Source organism: Rhopilema esculentum, chromosome 6 (genome assembly GCF_057945365.1).
Source record: "Rhopilema esculentum isolate cy_ngs chromosome 6, ASM5794536v1, whole genome shotgun sequence".
NCBI classification, from domain to species: Eukaryota; Metazoa; Cnidaria; class Scyphozoa; order Rhizostomeae; family Rhizostomatidae; genus Rhopilema; species Rhopilema esculentum.
Genome location: NC_142820.1, coordinates 13723267 through 13750155, shown reverse-complemented (window position 1 = coordinate 13750155; position 26889 = coordinate 13723267). Strand labels below are relative to the sequence as shown.

Below are 26889 nucleotides of genomic sequence, written 5' to 3'. Positions count from 1 at the left end.
GTCTGAGAGGGCAAGGACTGGCGACCTGAATGTAGGCGACCATCGAAGATAAAATAGAACAACTTGATTCATTCTTTTGAAAAGTAAAGGACAATGCCACTTTTGGCGTGTTCGATCAATTTTGGTAGGTTACAGGAAACCCACTCCTCGCCAAGCACGTAAAATCATTTTAGGCAACATAACAACATTCAGCGGAAAAAGGGATGGTTATACTTTGGATAATGCTGTGATAACATTTGTTCTTTTCAACCTTACATTAAGATGGTTTCCACTTTTGGTTTTCTATTAAGCTCAGCTATTTTTACTTTTAAACAGCAAGGTTTAACAAAAAATCTCAACCTGTTCCAAAACATAATGCGCTGTTTCGTGACAAATGTTTGTCGTTTAAATCCAAACTCAAAATTGGATCATCCTACAACATCTTTGGAATTGCTACCTGCCAAACATTCACTTGAATGCAAAACGGTGGAGTAAGGAAAGTAGAAAGGTTATAACCTTTGAATTTGAACTCTTATAGCACAACGTAAGATAACACAAAACTTACATTATTGATGTCATTCTTTTGTCTGTTGATATTTGCAACAATCTCAAGGATTCTTTTCGTGTACGCCGATCTGTTCACATCTTTTGCCATGCGCTCGTATTCCGCCACCTTCAATATAATGACACAAAATGGTCACATATGTAATTTTCAGAAGAATGAAACTCAACCATTTTTATTTGCAAAGGGGTTACGAGATCGATGAACGGTCAACTAAGTGAGGATGATATTAAATAACTCTTAATTCTGCTTCATGTAAACAAATGTGCTGGGCGTAAAACTTGGCAGCATGCTTTGAGATTATGATTAACAATTCAAACTGTACACCCTATCGATTTTGTGATGTGATCGCATTTAATGGTGTGATTGCAAGTGATTAATGATTGGGAAAACAAACTAGGAGTCCCGCAGGTTGTTTAACAAATTGAAATACTAACACATAGGTTCTGAAATACGCAACAAAGAAATAGGAATCGGGGTTAATCTTACACAGAGAAAACAAATTTAAACTGACAATTCATTCAGGTTTTGTCATTGAATTTTCCCCAACTTCTCTGGAACATCGTAGACACGTCTCTTATTTTGGGAATCAAGTATATTCTTCATGACGATTTCATGGCACTTCGTAACTAGACTTAACCGTCGGAGGATGGTTCAGTTGTTAGATGCACTGACAACAGACCCAAGGGTCCGTGGTTAGAGTCCCTGGCATGACTAAACTTCCACCCAGAGTGAGGAGAGTCGCCAGCTCTCTGTGATTCCAGGCATAGGAATCACGAGGTGTGGTCACATCGAGAGGAAGGACCAGGACACTGCTCGATAAGCATAAGCTTCTCAGTGTTCTAAAAACTACCTTCGAATGCTAGGTAGAAACAAATACAATTACAATACAAATACAAGTTGAATTTCTGAGTTTATGTCTGGTTTCTTTCGATTTTCAGCTGTCAACCAGAGGCAATATTCTCGTGATTGCTGTTGCAGCCGCCAAAATGCATGTTTCTCGAAGACAATGTTAAAGCAAATGGGAACTGCTATCGGGAAGTATTATCGCATGTTTTAAGGTATTAACCAATGTTTTAAGGTATTATCGCATGTTTTATAGCATTATCGCATGATTTAAAGTATTATTGCATGTGAGACAACTCTGCATTTAGGATACAACTGTTGTTGTTATTTATATAAACAACAAACGAATGGATAGGATCTAAAGAACAAGTTAGTCACGATTAAGAGAGCAATTGCATCGGATTTCTTCTCGAGAAGCAGTTTCATAGTGTTTCAAACGTTTTTCATATAGGCTATGGAATAATAAATTTTCGCTGAAGATGCTCCTTTATGTTCTACAGCATACCCTACCCACAGGAGACATTCTGAGGCCAACTTCAATGATTCCAACACAGATGCCAACAGTCTCACCTTCTTTGCAACTACTGCTGCTGCCTAAGTTGTTGTCACTAACGTGGATGCTGCTGTTGTTGCTTATGACCACACTGAAAGTTTCATTGATTCTCTTTCCCTTGGATTTCAAGCTCCTCCATTAGCTTTCCAGTCGTACTCAAAATATCACGATTACACAATGACTCATTTATATGTAGGAAAACGAGTCTACGTGAAATAGGTCGTCAGGGTCGAAGGCAACAAGAAATCAGGATATCCTGTACTCGTAGCCTGTACTTGTAGCATAAACTTCTCGTTACCGACAATGTGACTGGATCTCAACCAGTCCAGTCTGATTATAAACTATGCTAGAAGCTGTGATGTCATCAAGCCGAGGTAAAATGAAAAGGATTGGCTAATCGCGTATCTTACGACCATTCTGAATACCGTTAACTGGCTAGCTCTATTCGTGAGGTTTTCATTTTTCTCACTCGCTAGTGCTCACAACAACGGTAAACAAAGAGATTTCATTGGATCACACCATGACAGATGGTATCTCCATTCGTTTTCTTATTAGCCAAGACTAAATTACTTTAGGCACCTCGTTCCATCATATACACTACCTTTAATAACGAGTAGTTGAGTGAAAAAAGAAAATTGGTAAAAAAAATTCGGTATTCATTTCATGCAGAGCAGAGAAAAATGTCGAATATCAAATGAGTAAAAATCGTTAGCTTATTTCAATGATTGTAAAAGCCCAGAAACACGGATCAGAAAAAAAAAGAAAAGAAGCAAGAAGCCCTTTGGATTTCTCAGAATCTGCCAATGCATTCATGAACGTTGCTTCTTCATAGTGGCAAAACAATGCAAATGGATGGATATAATTGATTATAAAGATCCATAAAGCTGTAAAAGATTTGCCCCAAAACTGAAAACATTTCCTTAAGTATCTTTCAAAGTATCTTCATTTTTCTCTGATCTTGAAAATAAACAAATATTGTTAACCATAAAGTTCTGCCCTTTCCTTGCACAAAAAACAAAAAACAAAACACAGTTTCATTGCAACTAAAATAAAGATTTGAGACCATCGTTTCCATGCATTTTTTGTTAACTGTAAAGTCATTCCCTTTCCTTGCACAAAAAACAAAACACAGTTTCATTGCAACTAAAATAAAGATTTGAGACCATCGTTTCCATGCATTTTTTGTTAACTGTAAAGTCATTCCCTTTCCTTGCACAAAAAACAAAACACAGTTTCATTGCAACTAAAATAAAGATTTGAGACCATCGTTTCCATGCATTTTTTGTTAACTGTAAATAATTCAACAAGTTTGGATGTTTTCTGAGTTCTTCTACTTCCATAAATTTGAATTCTACCTGCTAGTCGATAGCAAACCACATATACTAAAAATATAACAGTGACTTGCGTTACTTACCAGTTGCTTGTGTAAATCTTCCTTGGTTTTCGCTTCATCGGCAGCTGATTTCATCTTTTCACGAAGATTCTTTATTTCGTTAATTTTGAGCTCGATCTCCGACTAAAGAAAGACAAAATAGAAAACATTAACACCTCCCCATTTATTTCAGCCTGTCGATTCATTCTTTTTCGATCACTGAGTCGACAACATGTGATACTTGTCATTTTCCATGTCATCTTTTAAATAAAGAAAGAAAAAACCCATCTGTTCCAGGATTAGTGCCAAACCCGTGTTATTCTATAAAAGTTCTAGAAAAAAGATAGGCAGGGATAGAATTTTGACAAATAGTCACATTAATATCTTTCGTTAATGATTATTTCGCTGACAAAAAGGAAATCTCACACATTTCTTTAATGCTCAAATTCCACACTGTAATTCCACTACTCAAGCTTCAAGAACAAAACAGTGCTTAAAATTGACTGGATTTCCGGCGCTCAAAGCCCTGGAAAACTACGCCAGTACTTTCTTAAAGTGCCTGTGACATGATTTTCGTACTTTTGGGTTTATATATCTATTCTTATGTAAAAAGGCCTGTTATTTTCATTTCTGAGGTTAGTTTTTACGTTTTGTGAGAAATGAAGGAGTTATTGGCGATCTTCTACGCCAAAATTCGCCATCTTGGTTTTCAGAATGAGTAGACAGTAGACATTGCACATCAAATTGAACATATCTGCATTTCTAGGATAAGAAATCAACAGAACCCTACGATTTGAAAACGTATCCAAATAGACGTTATTACGAGAATTCTAAAACAAGATTTTTATCAAAATCATTCTTTTTGGAGATATATTGAAATAGATAATGAGTACTTAGCAGGAATCTTCAATCACAACAAAACAAGATTGCAAATTACATGTGAAAGAGAAAATGCAAGCCAACTTACAACTTTAGATTCATTCGCAGCTTTGAGCTCCCTGTACTGCACAATTAAAGGTGCTCTGTGGGTTTCCCACTGTGATGCCAAGTTTAATAAACGTTGTGTACTGTTTTCCACTAGTTGCTGCAGTGGGAACAAAAAAGTGCGTGGTTATAGGTAACCTGTAGAATGTTGGCCAAAACAAAAACTTTTCCAAATGATTGAAAGGCAATCCTGGAAAGAAAATGAAGGAAATGAAGATGGGAAGAAATGAGGATGAGTACTAATAGAAATGGAAGATGGTGATGATTGAAGGAAATGAAGATGAGGAGTAATATAAACGGAAGATGGTGAGGATTGAAGGAAATGAAGATGGGAGGTAATATAAATGGAAGATGATGGGAAGTGAGGGAAATGAAGATGAGAGGTAAAATAAATGGAAGATGGTGATGATTAAGGAAATGAAGATGAGGAGTAATATAAATGGAAGATGATGCGGAGTGAAGGAAATGAAGAAGAGAGGTAACATAAATGGAAGATGGTGATGATTAAGGGAAATGAAGATGAGGAGTAATATAAATGGAAGATGGTGATGAAGATTGGAGGTGGTGAAGATTGGAGGTGATGGGGCTGGGAGATAACGACGTTGAGAGGTGATGGGGACGGGAGGTGACAAGGATGGGAGGAAATGAAGAATGGAGGTAATGAAAATTGGAGGAAATGAAGATGGGTAGGTAAGAAAAAACTGGTTTCCTTTGACAATAATGTGCAAGAAAGAAAGATTCATAAAGGCTCTTGCGCAACCAGCATTACTGCCCCAGAAAACTGCACAAATTTTGCAAGCAGCCAGTCCTGGTTTCCATGCAGGTGAGGAATAGTGCTGGAACAAAAGAATTTTTATGCTATTTTTAAGCTTTAAGAGTTAATAATTCAGAAAGGATTTATTTTCAACGTAAGTATGCACGAGAACCCTGCAGCTGCGAATACGCGAGAATGCAAAGATGGTTGTTGGAAAAGCAGCAGTTTTCGCCGGGCGCGATATTGAACTGGTAAGACTTTCGCCTTGCGTCAAACTTAGCGACTGGGTAGCCGAAGTGACAAGATATGCGTTTCGCATGTAGTGACATCGACAAATAGATACTGATAAAGGCGTTAAATCTCTACTTAAGCTAGCGTGGGTTCGTCACCCTGCAACAAATCAACGTTAGGAAACATAGCAACGAACAATATGTGAATAATAATAAAAGTTATCTTGATGGTAACATTTACATAGATGATGTTTAGTTGTTTAACTGATAGAAACTGAGCAGATCTGAATACACATTTGATTTATGCCATCTGCTAGAAAACTTGTCTCTAGAATTTAATTTATTCTTGCTAGCCGAGAAAGAGAGAGTTCACGCACAGCCGACCCTAAGATCTTAACGCATATTTCTTCGTCTCTTCATTATTAGCAACTTTCGTCAAAAACATTGGATTTGATAAGAGTACGACAGACAATAAACCTTTAAAGCTTGAAAAGGTTCATTGAACCTTTCTCATTCAAGATATGTCACTTATTACAACATCTGTCTTATTACAACAGCAGCTTGCTGAACGAACGCCACCACAGACATCTCAAGTAGTCAGAATCCGAGATAAGAAAAAACGAAGAACATATATTCTTGATAGAATTTATTTATTTTCCAAATCACACAAGTTAAAATACCAAAAATTATGCAAATACAAAATAAGCAATTTTTATGGACTCCCGGTAAAGATTTTAACTATATGTTTAAGTTTATCGTAACATTATCATACGAGCGCATTGAAACTTTCATTACGAACTAACTGTTATGAATAGGTATTTTGCAGAACCATGATCACCACATATCGGCGAATGCCTTTCCTTACTGTTTGAAATTTTCTGTTTAATATTCATAAGTCAGTAATTGTTCTGGTATCAGCGAAATCAGACAACAAAAACGAATTTTCTGAGGTCGATCGCGCTCACCGAGCAAATAATGATATGAAAATCACTGTTGACAGTTCCAGTAAAAAAAATTCCGGGCAGGTGTCAAAATATCAAGACACAAAAAATTTTTAATCACTGGACAAGTCATTTAAGGAATTACTGAATACCAAGCAAATAAGACAACATTTTGGTGAATAACACTTTTCACACGATCATTTCAAAGTCATTGTGACTTACAGAAATGACTCTCGTTACAGCGAAAATCTGCTGGATAGGATCGTTTTGAATAATCAACTTTTTGTCTTTGCCAGTGCAATTTTGACGGCTCTATATACATTTGTTATGACAATAAGAATCCCGAGAGTACAAAACAGTGTACTGTCTTAATAACTGACCATTCAACAAATGAAGCATATAGAAGGGCTGTCATTCGACTGGTGTGCTTGTACAAAATATGTGTGCATGGGTGCATAACCTGGCTGTATGTGATTAAGCAGTTAATAGAAGCAGACTTCATAATTCTTATAAGAGTGCTTCACTATCTTGAAAGAATCTATCGTAGAGTTTTGGCGATGCACGTTCCAAAAAGGCAGGAAACTCTTCATACCTCCTACCCTTTTGCAGTTGTGCCAACCTCCACGATGTGTACATTGACAATATTCTCAAGACTTCATAACTGTCTCTCTTTATAACACTGACACCATTCCTTCTAACCTTGAGCATTTCCATGTTGCATTCACTCCTGTTGCGACCTTTCTGAATTGGCTCAATATAAACATTTAAGTCCATATTAAAGCTAACTTCCTTTATACATTTTTGTTCATTGCACTTTCCCAATGTTGATATATTTTGTCGATTATTTTCTGCTGCTGTGGTAGACATTGACCGTTTTCCCTTCTGGCTAGCTACTTCTGACAAAGAATTGGTTCGCGATCTTCTCCCCTTCTGATTGATCGCCTCTGATGAAGAGTTCCTCCTTGATCGCTTTCCTTTGCAAGACTCTAAGTCTGGATGGAATCCTTTCTTCGTACAATTCTCATCAATCATTTTGCAAGTATCTGGCATCTCTTAAAGAGATTGCGCTTCTTGATAGTCAATCACTTTACAGTTTATAGAGCACCTTTAACAGGTAATTGCAAAGTATCAGAGATTCTATTCTTCTTTAACCAAACGTTAACAACTTTCCAAGTTTAGAACAAATTTCAAAATTTGGAAAGAAGTTAAATTTCTGCCTCCAAATCCGAGTTATTGCTTCAATGGCTTTGTATGTATTTTCAAAGTCTTTCGTTACAAAGCTTTTCTCCTTGCTGTAAAACTAGTCAGCCAGAGCGCAGTGATCAGTTCTAATGACCTTCATGGGATGTAAACCAAGCAGGTCTATTTATCTTCATTGTCTCTTCTCATTACTAATGCATGCAGTCGAGGCCGAGATCCGCATTAGGAAATCCTGCGCAAAGCATGGCCATGCACTCTAATCCCAAACCACGTGACGTAAATTTAAGAATAAATAACAAACGCGCTGACTTTCATCAAAAAACTGCTTTTTTCTAAAGCTTTTCAGCAGTAAGATTAGCCCTTCTTAAGAAGTCATTTCACACGAAAAAAAACAAAAAGTTAGCATCGCTTGGTTGTTGTCGATTTCATATGCTCAACGACTGATGATTATGTTGTTAATGGGCAAAGAAGCATGATGATGATGATGACGCCGATGGCGATGACATACACACCTATCGCCATATTTGGTCTGATATATAATCCTTACCTAATATACAACACAGAGCCATCGCATGCTAGGTATACCTCTTTTAGGACAACCTTCCACGTTCTATCACCGCAAAAATTACACTTTAAGCCCATAACTGCTATTCCGTCTGAAAAATTGAATAGATTAAAGCACTGTCAGTTGATTTCTTTGCCTAACGAAAGTATTTGTTAACGAAAGTGTTTGTCGTTAGTTGGCTGGCGGAACTTCGTTGTCTGTTTTCCTTGCGATACATACGTTGAATCGAATCTTATCACGTCAATCTTCAGCATTATCATCAACGTTGCTGATCACTACATGATAACAAATGGTCACTGCTGAAAGAAAGCAGCAAATACAATCGAAATCTGAGGAAGTTCTAAGGCAGATTCACAAATCGCTACTGCAAGATAGTCTGCACTTTCGCGAGATAACGTTCACATAGAATGGCGAAAGAGATGATAGTACATTCAAAATCTTTTTCCATTTGCTAGGCAAGTCCACAATGATGACCGGTTTAATAATTATGATTGGAAGGTTTCTCTTAAATAAACAAACAAGTCTCGAACCGATAGCACAGCCAGTGGTATAGCCAGGGTGGAAAGTAAAGGGGGCAAATGAAGGGCCGCATGGGGTCCCGGGGCCATCTCCACAGAAAAATCAGCTTTGTCATTTGTATGGGTCAATGGCTGGTTGATAAAGCACAATAAAAGTAACATGTCGACTGGCCCTTCTTCTCACGTTTAACATTCTGAATCATGCCGCGCAAGAAAATGAAAGATCGCATTCCAAGGTTTCAGACTAAGGCCATTCTCCTAAAGAAAAATTTGAATTTTTGAAAAGTATTTGAAAAGTTTACAAGATTTGACTGGCGTTTATAATACCACCATCTTTGGGGATGCCTTCTAATACCTTGTCAACCCGCAGTTCGTATTAATTTTTCAGTTTGCAAATATTCTCAAAATCAATTATTTAGATGCATTTGTTGTTTTATTGACAAGATTAAATCATCATCTGAGACTTATAAACAACTTATTGGCCTATGTATTCATCAAGTTCAGAAGGAGATTCGAGATATCGGACGATTTTCATCCAAGATAAACAGAAGAAAATTATTCGAGATAGCCAATAATCGAGGAAAGGGCAAGCGAGTTAGGGAATGTCAAGAGTATGCCTGGGAATATGTCTTGATTTTATTACTTTCAGTTGTTTTAGCCCTTGCTGGTTTTAATTTGCCTGTGAGATATCAGTTTGCAGTCACTCGACTGGCAGTCACTCTAATTGCAGTCACTTCGCTAAAGATCCCACTGCCTGTTACAGCAACATTATATTTTGACCCAAATACCCAAGACTGCTTACATTCATACTCCGCTTACATTCACAACTTTTCAAGATATCTATTGGGTGGCTGTAACTGGATAGGGTCTACTGTAGTTGGAAATCAATCCCTGGAAATCCATCCGTGTGATACAGATTGTCTGGCTTTGACAATCCGCTAAGCGGCTCGTTTTTGGTAGGAATGCAATGGATTTTGCATGCAAAAGGAATAACATGACTATTCTAGAAGCAATAGGAAAAGGAAAAGGAAAAGGAAGGTACAGTAGACTACGGCTATAATCATACCACATGCAAGTTGAAAAATCGCGACTGTAAAACAAATGAGACTGCAAACTGTGCTTAACTGAGTAGCTTTGCATATTTGGGTTCAAGCGGAGTAGCTGGAAGCGGGTTCATTTGTTAATGTTTAATCGATTTAAGGGCCGCACTAACATTTAAGGGCCCCGTGCCAATGCATAGACGGTGTCTCTCTACTAGCAAGTGTGAAAGTCTGAACATTTTATTTGCAGAAACTGAGATAAAAGAAATTTCAATAGTCCTGAAAAAATCAATTGAAAGCTAAAAACTTTGTCCCTGTAGCTACAAAAAATTCAATCAGTGAGTCGTACAAATACATTCATTATTGAAAAATTATAATCTTTTTCCTAATTTTTATAATCTTTTTCCTAATTTCCTAATCATAGTAATACTTCTCGATTTACTTACTACCCGAGGTGGCAACATGATTACAGTTCGCTGGGAATTGCACTCTTCGAAGCAATCTTCCCTGCACAACATAATGGATGGGTATTCTACAGAACGGGACAAAGTCTAAAACATCTGTGGTTGGGACAAATACTTGATATCGGAACTAATTGGGACGGCTGGGTGTCGTAAATAGAAAAGGAGAGCAATAACTGATATTTTTATCACGCCTTGGTCCAACATTACTAAGAAAAGACACTAATCCTGAAATTGTTTCTAGGACAAATGACCTTGGGTCATGACCTTGGTGCAGTAGCTTTTTGTACTTCAGCCTTATGTGATCCTTGCATGAACATTCAAAAATCATTTTCAATGTTTTCACCGACCATATTATCGTTATCGTCCAAATTTTTTCACTTTATCTGTTAGCAGATTAGGTAATATCATCGTCTCTAAATGCTCCAAAAATGATACCTTTGTCTTGGCCCTATCCTATAAAATCTTGTTTATTTTCCAAATATAATCAAAAAGGTCTCGAGCGAAGTACACGTTTCCGATGTTCTCTCAAAGCAAGGTGATATAATTCAGTACTTGAAGCCTTGAATAAACGACATTCATTTCATAAAAATCTTAATGGAATGGGAAGGCGTGATTGTGAAAACTCTACACTTGCAATTCCGAAAAAAAAGCTGATGTGCCCGAAGGACCTCATGGGAAGTGCGGCTCTGAGGATTCACCCAATCCCTGTTGAACAACACGACAATATTGTCCCGCACGAAAACACGTCAGAGAAAACCCAAGAAAAAGGAAACAAACCTCTAGTTTGACGATATTGTTCTCGGCATCCGGAAGGAGATCGATGGTTCGCTTTTTGACACGATAAGAGTCTTCAAGGTCTTTGCTTTTTGTGTCTGATGCTTGCTCGAGTTCTTTCACCTGACAGACGAAGAGCACCTTTATTAAAAACGGAGAACGGCCAAGTAGGAGAAATGACAACTTTAGAACCATTTTCGTGAACAAAGATCTCTAATACTTTAAGAATATCATCTTTGAGCTCTTATTTAAGCTGATAATAAATAATCAAAGTCTCGTGAGCGATCTGTAAGTGGAAGATGTGTCTGTGATTGAGGACAATATTCCAAGGCCAACATGTTGAAGTAATACATCTAGTTTGTAGCTCGCTAATTTCAGTCTTTTCATTGGTGCAATAGGGGTATGAATATGCTACTGCCTGGATACTAAGCGGGTGTTTCGAGTCTGGACTCCTGCAACCCTTCAGTCGCGTGAACCAGCAATTTGGCCACTTTGCCAAAGAGGTGCGAGCACTGAAAAGACTTGCACTGCAGTTGTGTGCCTAGTTATTGGGGAAGCGATGACTACAAATTACTGGGTGATGACTACAAATTACTGGGTTTCTCTTAAGAGAAGCAAAATACAAAGGAACATGTACGGTCTCACGGCAAAATTCTATCAGAGCAAACTTTCACTATCTAACACACAGGGCAAGTTTTTTAAAAAATATGGACGGCATTTTGCTGAATGATTTGCAAAAAAGCTTGAGTTGAAAGTCTAGACGGTGAAGACAGTGTGAAGTTACTGGAAGGTATGGTGGGATGAACCTGGCTAAATTGACGATTGCCCTGTAGACTATAAGAGCGGGAATGGGTACTTAAAGTAACTAGAAAAGAAAATATTTTGGAACTAACACAAATACTAGGGAAATAGAGCAACCAACCAGCATATTGAAGCTCAAGTCACCCAAAAAAATTCAAAATTAAAAACAAGGTTATACAGCAGATACAAGTAATAATACAAAGGTGTTGACAATTATTTGAATAATGAATGCAACAAAAAAGGCCGCATTTCATATTGGCTGGTAGCTTTATTCGATTAGCCGGGTTACAAAAATCAAAACAAATGCACAGAAATAGCAAAAGGGCCATAATAAGCTCTAACCCAGTCTAATTTCAGTGATAGAAAAAATTTCAGTCTCTAATAAGAGACTGGTTTTCCAGACAAGAGGCGTAATTCATATAATTGCAACTTGAAACCCACAACAAAATGGACATATTAAGGAGTTTCAGACAAATATCTTTGTAACGTTTTAGAAAGGAATTAGAAGCTTCGTACATGATTTGAATTCGCCTGAGTCTGTTTAATCTCAAGGTGAAGTTTTTCGATTTGGGACGTCATTTCTTGGAACTGACTTTTCAATGAAGAGATCTCTTCTTCCCTTTTCTGCTGCTTTTCCTACAAAGAATATGAACATGGAGTAGTGGGAATGTAGAAAATAAAACTGACTCTATCTAAATAAAACTCTATCTTTTCGATTAAAATATTCAAAAAAACTTGACTTGACGACCTAGAATAGACAATTTCATCATGAATAGCAAAACCATTGCAGTATTTAGAACATTTTCCACGATTGACGCACCGATTCGATGCGATTTTCAAGAACGACTGACATTGACATCTTAAAAATGGGAACAACTTTGTAGAGTACAAAAATGAACATACTTATGGTTGAGAATGATGCAAATATTTTTCAAAGCTTTTCACTATGAAGACCCACTTGCATTTTTTCAGTACTCGCACCTTCCTCAGTCCTTCAACCCCATTATAAGTAATTGAGATGGAGTTTAGGTTAGGTGCACGGTTTAAATGTTCTTGACAGTTCCACGACATATGCTACATTTAATCTATCATTTTCTTAAGGGAGGAAGACTTGAATGCAATGTCAAAAGTCTGCATAATTTACATTGGGCATTTTTAAAATCCTTACTTTCATTGCTCATTTAGTTTGGAACCTTTTTTGAATAAAAATTGCACGACAATGAATAACAGAAATTAAGACAAATTTAAGAACGTAATTTAGTTTCTATGCAAAAGACTTTTGGCATAATGTGACCAGATCAAAATGAATGCAGCAACAATCCCAAAATCATGCAAAACTTCACCGCATTTGCAAGCTAACCTGTATGCTATTTGCCATATATATTGATATGCTTGATGCATAAATATCTTTAGTGGCTTGGAGACTAATCGTTAGACAGATTCTGATGACGTCCATCACAGTTGAGAGAACCACGTTCTTTTCAGATGCAAATTTCGATTCACAAATACTTCAAGACCACTGACGATGTTGGATTACCAATGCAATCATACAACGAGGGCTTATCGCAGCGAATTATATTGCATAAGAGCAAAGAAAATTTATTGAAGACAGCCGAGCAGCGTTGTCTTGGTTATGTTCGAGATAAGAATAAATCTTAAGGGCTTGAGGTGAAATGCTTTCTGTACGCTGAAGTTTTCCTAGCAAAAGCGACCAAGAAGCTTGAGAGATAGATGGGTCTTGCGAAAATCAATCCGATTCTTGATAAGAACTTTGTATCACATTGATATTCAATCTAGAGGACTAGAGCGATCCAAAGGACAACGAGTAGGGGACTCATGATTTTCAACGTTGACTATTTTCACCAACCTCTTCGGTTTCTTCTTCATCTTTAACCTTTTGCTGTGACGCATCGGTAACTATCTTTTCATCATCCTAAACATAAGATTTTTGCATGATTCACTCAAAAAATTAGGCAAACAATATACCTACAGCGATACGTATGAAATATTGAAAAGAGAATCAGTATCTAGGAGAAATGGCAAATGTGAGAGGTGGCATTCAGAGGAAGCAAGTTCTTAATCTGAAAAAGATTTAACATAAAAAACCTAATTGTTCCTTGCACTTATTTGTAACGAAAACAGGTACATACTTGGGCAAACTGCAACTTCTCTGCGTGTGTAAACCGTGAACCTTTTACTTGTGATTTTGAATCACTACCTTTAATAGCAACAGAAAGCATATTGTGAGTTTAAAATAAGTCTGATATAAGTCTACTTCGATCGTATTCTTAAATAGTAAACAGTAATATGACAAAACTTCATATCATAATCACCAAAATCAACAAAATACAATTTTCTTGTTCCAAGAACAAGTTGTAATTGTGATCAATTGCTGTTTTTGATGTTAATGCAGTTGCTGCTGTCGTTTTTAGACGGTATTCCTTTGAAATTCTAATGCTATCACAATCAAAAAAGTCAGAAAAGCTAGGATTGAAAACGTAGGAAGGGTTCTACCAGGTGAAAAGAAAATTGCAAATAGAAAACCAAAATTTAAAAAGGTGATTTATGAGTTTTTATTTCTAAATCTGCATGAAAAGATTTGTCTTGTTTTCCAAACATACTTATGCACCCATCGCTTTTCCTGGACCCATCGCCGATTTGACATTTTGCATGAATCGGCAAACGTAATTGTTTGTCACTAGCCAGAGCATTTTTTGACATACTCACTGGTGGGGGAATCGCCCCACTGGGCCCTACGAATTCTCCCACCACTGAGGAGCAAAATGCCACTATCGGCCCTTTTCAGAAGAAAATAATATAAATGATGGCAAATAGGAGCAGAATATTATCTTTTCAAACATCATGATGATTTGGTAAAATGGCTCCACTCCTGCAAGTGCAAACTGTAGAACAAGCTATGTCCTCAGTCTGGAAGACATCCAGATTCTTTACTGCAAATTTTTCAATATTCATATATTTGCTTGAATGGTTTCTGATCTAAAAAATTTCGTAAAAAGCTTCCAATTTTGTTCACAAAAACATTCTAGATTGTCAAATCTTGAAGCCTGCCTAAAGACTCAATCCTAAGAAAAGTAGTAGGAAACAGCATGTCATAGAAATTTTGCCAAATGTAATAAATTGCAAATAAGGCTAATATTTTAATTCCGCATTCTGCATTCCATACTAAATTAAAAATTCCGCATTCCATGCTAAATTGCTAACTTATCTTAGCAAATGTCTTCATAGTCGTCTTATGATACATACAACTCATCAAGCCCTTGCAACAAACCCGAATCTTTTAGCATAAGAAGAAGCTTAATACAATCTAAAGCACCTCTCCATAAACCCCATACAATTTCATGAGGTGAACATCGGCCCTTTTGAAAATTTCCCCACCACTCAAAAATCCTTAAAAATGCCCTGTTGCTTAATTTGAACTGCTGATTCTTATGATCCGTCTACCCTTTTCTCTTGTTTACCATAAGGCAGAAATCAACGGGTGCTGACGCCTTAACCTCACCTGCCATTGATGCCAGTAGCTCACTCAGATCCTGAGAGGAAGGTGTTGGAGTTCCGTCTGATTTCTGCACTACCTTTTGCATTTCTTCCTTCATTTTCTTCATTAGCTTTTCCTTCTTCTGTTTTTTGTATTCCTTTTGAATAAAAGATCTTGTAAAGTATAAAATTATATCAGGCATCTAATAACAAAACAGTCTTCAAAAGCATTTTAACACACTTTTAATCTGAAAATGCTTTAAAAACGGTAGTGATAAAGCAAACACTTTGAAATACGCTAGACACTCTTCAAAGTATTAACGCCCGACTAATCAAACATTTATACGCTAGGAAATAAATATACCCAGTTGTGGTTGAAAATAGGCCAATCAGAAAAAGCGAGCAAATAACTGATCGGGTTGATCAATCAGTGCCGCTTACCTATCTGAAATATAACCAATGGAGTCAAAGGGTGAAATTGAACTCCTTCGGTTTACACAATAGCATCCTTTTCATTTTTGTACATCAATTCTAAAACTGGTAGGTGGAACAACTACCGAGCTCTGCCTATTTAAAAAAATGTTGTGGTTTGTGTCTGTCTACTGTGTGCAGAATTTGACAGGAGGCTAGTTTTCCTGCAAATTGTAGGATCTGTAAGCCTAAAAAGGTTTGCTGTGAAGGCAAAAAAGGTGCAAAAAGTAACATATCATCTGTGTGGTCCTGCTCATGAAACTGCAATCGAAAGAAAAAGAAAAACATTCCTTGGGAGTAAAAACGATTATAGAGATCCATGGATGCAAGTTATAAAATCTAGCAACGCAACTGTTTTGCAAACATTGACATTTATATTGACTGCAAACATTTAGCACTTGCTGCGTAGTCAAGGCCTTGAAGATCGTTAGCTGCCCTGCATGCTGAGCAACAGCTGAAGTGTGATGGCTCACGAGAGTGCTTTCCAAGCTTCCACCTGTTGAGGTCTACAGGGGGCCAATATACTATACAGAAAAGGTGGATCTGTTAGGAAAAACAAGAACCAACACCGGAAGATCTTGCAAGAATGGAATAAAGTGTTATTCAAAATTGATTTTTACAGTTAACTAGGTTCTGTAAGTAGGTTGGTAGATTGAAAGTTGAGAAATTTTTAAAAGAATACTTCATAAAAAATATCGTTTTGTTTTGGGTTTCCTGAGGCTAAAGAGCATCAAACTGGATCCCCCAGATGTACGATAGTTTATGCCGGGTAGGAAGTAAAACGCTTTTTGAAGATTATGTGATTGGAGGTATTTCTTGTGGCCAAAGTGAGGTCCCCTTTTTGAAATTCATCTTCTTTGTTCTGATTCTCTAAAAGACGCCCTGCCATCAAGACTGACAGGGGCACAAATCATAGAATGAGCACTGCTAGCCAACGTTGATCCAAATAAAGCTCTCTTTACCTGTTCTGACAACCTGCTGCTAAGGCCTGCCTGGTTCCACTCACTCTCCCACTCAGCGGCTGCCACATTCATCGCAGAATTCATACTCAGCAATGAAAACGCGACATCTCTTTCTTGTGGTACTTGGTCAATCACAAGTGGCAAATGCTTATCATAATATAACTTCAGGTCTAAATTGATGAAACAGAAGAAAGCACAAATTTGTAAAATTTCAAACAAATTAGCGAATTTGTTCATAAAAAATGTGCTTAGAATATTTACTTTCTATTCATTGAACCCTAAACCCATCAAACAATAATTTCTACATAATATCTTTGTAAATGAAGAGTTCGTGACGAACTAGAATTCGTTGCAACGCAAGTTCTTTTGAGTTACTTTTATTCATTACCAGATGCTTATTGACGCGAATGAACAATCTTACCTTTAGGCAGCTTTTTCTCAATATCACCAAGTCCTTTAGGTGCATTCAAAATGGCAGAGTTCGGTGCGAAATGCGAAGATGTTCCCTTGGAGAGATGGAAATAATCAAGAAGGCAGTTGCCAAAAAAGAAACGTTTTGCCTGCTAGCATAGGCTGCCTAAAGATGATTCACGCATCTTTTCAATAATCAGTAACTTCCCCTACGGGGTACGCTATACGCAAACATTACCAAGGTGGCAAACTGCATTTAAAAACTGCATTTAGCAACTGCATTTTAGCAACTGTATTTTAACAACTGCATTTTAGCAACTGCATTTTAGCAACTGCATTTTAGCACCATTTTGATGATTCCCAAGCAGGAGAACTTATATTTGTCTTTTAGATAAGCAGTTGAGAGAAGCATTGATGAAATCATATCAAAAAATGTGTTTCCTTTTTCCACAAAATGTTGACTCACTGACAGATATTCTGCGATTTAAACAATAAAGCAATAGTTTGATTTGCAAACAGAACAGGACCAGGCTTTCGTTTCCACCTTTTTATCAGTCAAGAGAACATACTGATGTTGTGAAGCCACATTCCTCGTATTTTCGTCCTTTTTGGGAAAACTATTGTTCTCTTGAAAGAGCAACTTACAAAATATTCAAAACAAATTGCAAGCGTCCTTGCAAATAGTGACTAAAATTGCAAAATGCAGCAGTTATGCCACAACAAGACGTTCTAAGCAAGAAATCTGCCATACTGATATTGCTGGTGTACGCCGGCCAGTTGATATTGAAATAAACACTGGTGCACTTATCTGTGTGAATACAATACCTTTCAGCATCCATTTACATTACCCATTTATTGCAATGGCTACATACACATAACCTTTCCAATTTCGGAGCTGACTTGAAAATTATATTTAAAAAGGCCTTACCAGTGAATGCCATAGTCTTGGTTTACTGCCCTGCCAAACTATATTTCTGTCCGTGCAATATGCTGGCATCCAAGTGATGCTCATTTGCCTTTTAATCTCTGCAGCTATTCTTTGGTTCAGAAGCACAGAAGCCCCTATAACAGGACACATGATAGCAGCATAATATCAAAAAGGGGATTTTCAGTTACAACTCTTCCTAAAGACGAAAGCTTGATAACAGAATATTTCAATCATTTCATTTGACCTTGGCATTCAAAAGAATACTTTTTCAACCCTTTTTAAGCTTTTCTATCATACACATAGAAAGGAGTATATCAAAAAAGGCAAAAAATTTTGTTTAAAACACTTGGAACTTTGTAGCATCTAATTAATAAAAAATAACTACAATTTTCCTTGCTCTTTGCTACAAAATTCAAAGTTTGAGATAATAAACCCTTTCAAATTAAACAAAATACATTGCTTGTAAATCTATCTACCTAATGGCTCATCTTCAACTTCAGATGTGTCTTTTGGAAGTTTCTCAATAAGAAACATGATAACTTTCCTGAGTTCATGTTCATTTGAATATAAAAATGTTTGATAACCAATTTCTCCTGGGTACCCAAGGTCCTACAAAATAATTTGAGCAAATATTATACAAAAACATTTGGGAACACAATATCAGTGGCAGTTTAGGGGGCCCACAGGGTCATGGCCCAAGGCTCTACACTTATGGAACCCTGAAGGGGCCCTACACCTAAAAGAATTGTCAAGAAAAAGGGCACTGCAGATTTTTGACCCTGAAGCCCTAAAACTACCAGAAGTACATGTTTGCTCCTTACAGACAACCTATATTAGTTTGTTTTGCCTTGTATAAGTCTAATGATATATAACGACTCAAGTTGTCAACAAAATGATAGTGAGAAACATCTGGCACTATAAAAGGAAAAAAAATACTGAAGTTCAGGTTTGGTAAGATGCAATACCTGACATGCTGCAGCCAAACCTGCACCAATCCTGAATCTTGCTGACATACTTCCTGGCAAAGATGTTGGAAGATTTGCACCTTCATTGATCAAATTCAAACATCTTGAGGCTGCTTCAATTACAAGATTAGCAGTGAATTCTCTTATGGTCTGAAGCTCCTGTGGTATTTCACTATAGACAAAAAATGATTTTCTTCATAATATCTAGTAGCTGGGAAAAATTAACTAATGCATAAAATATAGCTGCTTCCTTTTTGGTAATCCTTTTTTACAGGCCTTTTTGCAAAGGGATTTCCAGGAGAATGACAAACTGCCCACATGGATCAGCTTTCATGCAGGCACACCACGACTTTTATGCACAGACAATTAGAAAATATGTTAAATTTGACTAGCTAAGTAAAAACACAAGAGAGGCTCCTCTGTAACAGTCTTACAACATTTCTCCAAATATATCAATAGGTCTTTCCATTATATCATTCTTTCCATCAGAAGCTTTTGGTATTCTTGCTTATCATCAATTTTTGTTGTTCTTGCTTATGAGTAACCAATGATTTTGTTCAGCAAAAAGGCCTTGAGCAAAATCTTTGAAGATGTGTTTTTATATGCCAAAATCTCAGAAAAGTGTGATTTTGAAAAGATTGCTTTTGAATATATGTGAATTTAATGATAGCAATAGCAACAACAGTGCCATTTATCACTAACTTTCTCTAAATGTTGCTCCTTGTTTCTCATGTGGGTAAGAAATGTTTTTGCAAGAGCGGCCATTGCATCAGAAGCCTCCTTAGCTGATGCATAGGGTTTTATCTTATTTGTAAATTTCGCTGCCTTGCTATCAAAATCTTAGAATGACTGGCAAGAGATCATCATTTCCATACACGTTGAGAAAAAAAATTAAGTTGAAAAATAAGAAAGTATAAAATAGAAAGATTTTATGCTGTTGTAAAAAGGTGATGTTTGAACCATTTTTCACTATTCTTGTGAATAGGGGGCAAAGAAACATTAGAGCAGCTTAAACAGAGGAAAAGAGGGGGATATTAAGAAGATAGCGAGGTGAATAAAGACAGGTTACAACAGCCTGCTAGGGTGCATTCAATGTAATGAATCCCAAAGATTTTCAGAGTGAAGTTACGTTTTTGGTGTGGCATTATCATGAGATAAGCATCCTCTGGCTTTTCCTATGATTTCATATGAATTCAATACTAATTTTTACATAGTGGGTTTCAAACCAGCGTGAAAAGTTATTTCTAAGGCACAACAATCCATCATTACTTGCCTGAGAAATATGGGGGGAGGGTGGTTTGGTTGGCATAATGTTCTTTGTTCAATTTGTATGGCAATTGACCTTGGCGTACACCTGGCCTATCCTTGGGGTACCTTCGGTGTGTAGTTTAGATGGAATGCAGCCTGGAGAGTCTGGGTGGACCAGGTTGCATCTTGTATGATTTTGACGACTTGTCACTTCGACAAACGGCACTTTCAGCTGCGATTAATACCAATTTTAAACTCCCTGCTATGCAATACAGATAAACCGACCCTGTCAGCCTTGATCGAGTCTGACCCATTGAAACTTGCTTTAATGTTACATGTACATAGACCTAGAACTATGTAGGGCCTACACACAACATTTATGTGTGCTTTGAATGTGTATCACTTATGAAAACTCACCATCCAACCTGTCTCAATGAATGAATAATTATTTTGTCTACTTCTTCCATCCTTTTAGTTTTTGGTTTTATTCAAGACGCACTTTATTTTTCTGCAATCGGCTTCCGACAATCTAGTATAGTGCTTGGGTCACTTCCCCCTTAATTTTCACAGATCAAAATATTGAAGTGGATAGCTTCATGACGAGGCTCCTGAACATTTCTAATCCGAGTCACATCCAGGAAAGTTGGTTGTTTGGTTGGGGGTCCGTTTCCTTGTCCCCGCTACTTTTCAGATTGTTGTTAATCGTTGTCAAAATTGTTAGTCCATGTAATGACGTGTTTTTTCACTTCTTGTTTTCATATTTGTTACAACAGATGATAGTGTTTCCATGCAAGCAGAGGAAATAGTTCGTTTACCAAAAAATGAAAATATTACTTTATGGTCCTGCATCCTGGAATTCTTATTCAAGTAATCTTTAGGTCACTTTGAAACTAACTGCATTTTGAAAATGAAGTGCATCAGGTTGTATGGAAACACCACGATCAAACTGCAATGAATGATCACTCTTAATGGTAAGACGTATGATATTAGAGAAAATATTGAAATACTGAGAATACAAAAATTGCTTAAAGTGAGATTATTTGTCAGCAATATTCTTCAAATGATTGACACTAACGATTCTTTACAATTGCTGGAATGTTACTGTCTAGATCCTAGCAGCCAGGAGATCCTAACATTCTGGCAAGAGTGTTTTTTATACACAGTCTAAAAAACTACATTTTACAAGAATAAGATTACAAAGACGATGCCAATGGGAGCATGATAGGCATGGCTACCCATTGTCCTTAACAAAAAACAATATAGTAGCACCAAAGGCTATACCAAAATCCTGTTTAGACCGTGCGGATAGCTGGTTCGACAAAAAGACAAAGAAGCTACAACTTTAAAAGAATGACAAAAACTGAACAAGATTTTGTGTGGTCTTTAGTGCTGTTTCTACATTACTACACATTTAATGCTAAAAGATAAATAAAGAAGGATGAAATTCTAGATAAGTTAAACTATTGTGGTATTATCTGGTGCTATAAGAAACGTTCTGATGTATGAATGAATTTTAGCGTTGATTCCAAATATTTTTTTATTTTCACTATGTGAAAATCTTTTGTCACCATACATCATAATATGTACAAGGGTTTGATTTGACAGGTTTGAAATGCTATTTAATTGTAATATTTTGTTAATCGCTCCAAGGAGATCACACCTTCGAACATCAAATGCATGGCAGTGCAGCAAGAAGTGTTCAGTATCCTCACTTAAAGAAGAGAATGAGACGCCTACTCCAACTTCTGTCATTTAAAGATTCCCAGCCAAGCTCCTCGAATATTTTATTTCTCGCAGTACCTTTCCATGCATCTGTTATAACTAAGCCAGCAGAATACTGGAATGACTCAATTCTCTCCATTGGCGGTGTAAGAGGATTTCATGGCTGAAGTCACGCACTTTCTGCGGGATATGATAAATAACGCTATTCTGCGGGATATGAAAAGTCACCATAGTCAAGGTGGGGCCTAACATAGAGTTTATAAAGAGAGTTTAAAGTCTTTCTTGGCAGGTAATCAGATAGGAACCGTAGCATACCAACCCCACTTCTCGCTTTAATGATTTCAGATTGAATATGACTGGAGAACGTAAGTCGTTTGTCAAACACTGCACCTAGATGTTTGTGTTCGTCAGCCTTCATGACAGTTTCATCGTTAAAGAATATAGACGGGTGATCAACGGGAATCTTTATTCTAGAAAAAGTCACTTTAACTGCTTGCTTCGCCGGGTCAGGATTGAACGACATCCTTCAGTCATGTGCGCAACGTTTGATACGATCTAAGTCATGATTCAGATCTGCAGCGCATTTATTTGGGTTGTTAGCAACTGAAAAAATCGATGTGTCATCGGCAAATAACCTAACATTGCATTTGAGATCTGTTGTCAGATCATTGATGTAAACAAGGAAGAAAAGGGGACCTAAAATCGATCCCTGTGGAACTCCAGTACCAATTTTGCCCCATTGTGATGTTTTGCCATTTAAGACAGTAGATTGCATGTGGTCTTTTAAAAAACTTCGAATCAGTGATAAAAACTGCCCAGAGACACCATTTTACTGTAGATCAATCCATCATGCCATACTCTATCGAAAGCTTTTGAAATGTCTAAGAAAACTGACCGTACATCTAGAGGAGGGTTGAAGCCCATCAAATGCAACAGAGATAGAGCGAACAATTGAGATCAACTGGTTGATAGTAGAGTCTCCAGGGCGAAACCAAGATACTTTCCCAAGAATAGGAAGGAGGGAAATGGGATTATAGTTTTGCTTGAGGTTCTTGTTGTTCTTTTTGTGAACTGGAACGACATTGGCTCTTTTCCGCTTCGAATATTAACTTTAGAGGAAAGACTAGGCTGTCAATTTGAGAGTGTTTTGCCAACTTTTGCAAAATACTGTCTTTTACTGGCAAAAGTGTCTACGCGTACGCGCTCTCGGCGGCCCTGCTAGCAGCAACCCAGGTATGATACCAATTCGGCAAGACCTGGAGTCGGCAAAATTCTAAATTAGTATTACGTATTGCAGGGTTTCATTTATCACGCAACTCTAAATTATTATCAATATATTGTTCAAAATTTTCTACTTGGGTTTGGATTTTTCCGTTGCCATTTGATGACAAATTTGCATGTTTAGATGGGCAAAATTAGCGAAGATGAACAAATACAATTTGAGGGCGTGCATAATTTTTTGGAAAACACGTTTATGTTTAAGAATATTAGCAAATAATTATGCTTCTTTCAATTTATCATGTTGCTAGTCACCTCTATCACTTCAAGATAGAAAGGCTATCTGACTCTGACAATGGTTACAGAGTTTTGCAACTTCTTCCTGAATAGTTTTTCTTTGTGGTATTACAAGCGATCTCGCATTCAGTTTATCAGCTTTTTCTACCAATGTGTGAATGAAGAAAAGGTCACTAAGGAATTCTTGCGGTGAAAATTCGATAAATATGTAGCAAATAAGAAACACGCAATGCGACTAAATTGCGGACATAGAAGTCGCTGTTCTACAAAGTTCATGTCTTGGCCCACTTCTTTTCCTCGTAAACATCAATGATCTCAAACAAACAGCTCAAGATTGCAACGTGTCCTGGTATGCTGATGACTCCAGTTTGTGCTACCAGTCTCACGATTTGACTCAGCTGAATGAGGCTATTGATTTCGATCTTAGGAAACTGGGCACACGGCTTCAACGCCACAACATTCTCAAGAGACAAGACGGAGGTTTGCAACTGAAAGTACGCGATAACAAGCTGGAGGTGGTCACCCGACTTGAGGAAGAACAACTTGAGGATGTTGGAAAAAAATCCAGGGGTAGCCAGCAATTTTTTCTTTTTGGGATGGGAAGTTATGGAATAGCCTCTCAGCTAAGTCAAAGCAGGCAACCTCTCTGTATAGTTTCAATAAAGCTACTTAGCAACAAATGCTTTCTCTTTTGTTTGAAATGTAGGTTTGGGATATTGTTAAACAAAGTTTGAAACATTGTAAATAAGGTGATATATTTTGATTGGCTGGTTTAGTCTTTCTTGGGTCATCGATGCTCAAAGATATGTTTTGACGCTTCTTAGAAGATGAACAGGAATTTTTACTGATGGCATTTGTAGGCATACTGATGGCAATGATGGCATCATTACTGATGGCCCCCTGTCCCCGGTCCTGACAGCATTGTTAAATATAAATATATTTGGACGAAGAGCCAGCAGAGTGCAGCGTAACCATTTCAGCCAATAGATCTATTTGAAATATAGTGCCAAGACGTATGCATATTCAAAGAGGGAATTTTCGAGTTTATCAGCGACCTTCAAACTTCAACGTTGGTATTTGTTACCACCTTGTATTACTGCTCTAATGCTTATCAGCGGCGGAAATTATGGGGGTATGGGCCCCCCCCCCAATCATCGATCTTGTCAGAAAATTCGGGCTTTCGTCGGATAATTGACAACCGTTTAACATGTCAAAATTATTGCAAGAAATCATCAAGCTAATCTAAGAGGCATGCTTGCCAAATTTTCTGCTTGCTTCGCTCGCAGGTGAGCTGCATTTTCCCTTTTTTCCCCGGGGGCTTCTATAACCTCTCTGTGCCCTTTTTGCAAACTTGAACATAGCATAGCCGATAAAATTTTAGCCAGTACTAAATAGGTTGTATATTTAATTTCAATTCCGTAAAGACTAGCCGATCTTTCAATAGGATTCTTCCAAATGAAATGTTTTTTTCAAACGTATTTCCCATTGAAGAAAACAAGATAAAATGCAGAAAATGAACATTACAATTACAATCATGTTTTTATCATGAACGACTTGTAAATAGTGTAATCGGTCGACCTCATGTATCATCTATTGCCTTAGATGATATATCGATCTTGATATCAAAAGTCATAAATGGATTGTTCTTCTTGCTACTTAATTATGGCATTGTCAGCAAAGATTTCTAAAGGATCCCGCCAAAAAATAGTCCATTTTCATCAAAATGTGCAGTTTCCTTAAAATGATCCAAGATGTTATCTTGTCGGAGAATCGTAGGCCTGGACCCTCCCAAATGAAAGATTGAATTTCCTGCACTGAAGCTTATCCTATACAATTTTTAAGCGAAAACCTTGAAAAATGTCTTGATACGAGTGGAAATATTAATGAACATTCACAGTAAACAGTGACTTGTCTAATCAGAGGATTTCGTCTAAAATTATCTGAGACCTAAGAAAGGAATAGGAGTAGAAAGTGGCGGAATGTGACGAGGCAAAAGCCCCCCCCCCCCCCTTGTTTAAAAACTGTCAAAAATCTAAAGATTTACCTGTAAAGCTAGAAAATGGGATACTTCTATGGCCAAAAGGATGGAAAGTGGAAAATGGATACGGAAGCCTAGGTGGAAGCCACCCTAATACAATTGACTTGACGAGATTTTGCTAAATTTTCTGACTTTATTTTATTGCCTTTGAAGACCAAGGTACTGTTAAAATTGATCAAAATCAAAGCTCGTTTTAACTAATACGCTCATTTTGCAGTTTCTTTGAGACCATGATACACAGTTTGCAATAAAGGATTTATGTAAAAGATAATCTTCAGATGAATAACGACAATTGAAACATTCGGGCAGCATTTACTGGAAAACCCAGATTGTACAAAAACAACTATAATGAAGACATGTTTTGGATTATTGATAGAGTCCGATTGTCGTTCCATTTAGCAGCTTTGGAATATATCTACATAAGCACGAAAAAACCGCTATAGAGTTGTCAATGGTGACGGCACAAAAAGCCGTTTTTAGATTTTCAAATTTTGACCACAAAACATGAAAGAACACCACAAAATACTCCTATATATGCAAAATCAGTTAAATTTGCCAAAAATTGGGAGACCTATTTATGAACTGAGACCAAAATACAGAGGTTTGATGGGGCCAGAGCTTGTGCTCATCTGGTCATATCTCAGCCAAGTCGTAATACCTTTAACTGATTTTGCGGATTTAGAGGTATTTCATAATGCTCTTCCAGGTTATGGGAACAAACTTCAAAAATTCAAGAAAAAAAAGTTTTTGTGCCGTCATCATTTGACAACTATTGTGACGACAGGACGCTTTCACCTTACAAGCCTTTTTATAAGAACGCTTGGCTCCAGTTTTAGCCTCGTGTTTCCTATATTTTTGCATAAGTTCTGTCCCACATATTCCTTGCTATGTTTCTTATTTTTTTAATGGAATTTTTTGTGCATAATAGTTTCCCAAAACAACATGTACTTGATAAAGAATTTAATGCTATTTTTCTTTTTGTTTTCTGTTGCTACTCTTTCATTTTTACTTTTTGCTGGTATTTTTTTCTTAAATTTTTTTTAATTTCAGCCTGCCTTATTTCTCACGTTTCGCTTATTAATGGTCTCACCTCACACACCTGATGTTTTTTACAAGGGTCGTCCTTATAAAAAAAGCGTGTAAGCACAGAGTAGGACTCAATTTAAAATATCTTTAATTAACAAGCAGCTGTCAGCGCACTTACTTCAATTTAAAATATATTTAATTGGCAAGCAGCTGTCAGCGCACTTACTTCGATCTACAACTAGATATATATATATATTCTTGCTAGTTTTGAATTTATGTTCTGACGCTCTATACTCAGTATCAGACAAGAAACTTAAGTATGTTTCAAAATTTTCGCTGTTTTGATATCATCAAAAGTGTTAGGTCTAGAACAGAGCTTTGTGGAACTAGCGAACAACCGCTTACCAGCGAATAACTACAACGAATCTTCCAATAAACTTTACACTCATACTCATTGGTATTCAAAATTACTTGTTTATCTCAAGATTTACTTTCCATTAAAAATTTAGGTAAGTGAATTTGTGA

General features: G+C 37.0%; 1 protein-coding gene across 1 annotated transcript in view; it reads right to left on the bottom strand.

Moving 5' to 3' along the window:
* LOC135686537 (coiled-coil domain-containing protein 22 homolog) overlaps positions 1-20641 on the bottom strand; it is a 22704-nt gene extending 2063 nt beyond the window's left edge. Inside the window, exons 1-14 of the mRNA XM_065202789.2 lie at positions 20481-20641; positions 18816-18987; positions 18327-18459; positions 17851-17984; positions 16933-17017; positions 16512-16681; positions 15104-15236; positions 13734-13801; positions 13451-13516; positions 12100-12219; positions 10786-10905; positions 4280-4396; positions 3355-3456; positions 545-652 (exon numbers count right to left, since the gene is read on the bottom strand). Of these exons, the coding sequence (XP_065058861.2) occupies positions 545-652; positions 3355-3456; positions 4280-4396; positions 10786-10905; positions 12100-12219; positions 13451-13516; positions 13734-13801; positions 15104-15236; positions 16512-16681; positions 16933-17017; positions 17851-17984; positions 18327-18459; positions 18816-18987; positions 20481-20530 (1578 nt within the window). The 5' untranslated portion in view covers positions 20531-20641. The remainder of the gene's footprint in view (positions 1-544; positions 653-3354; positions 3457-4279; positions 4397-10785; positions 10906-12099; positions 12220-13450; positions 13517-13733; positions 13802-15103; positions 15237-16511; positions 16682-16932; positions 17018-17850; positions 17985-18326; positions 18460-18815; positions 18988-20480) is intronic.
* Positions 20642-26889: the final 6248 nt, after the last annotated feature.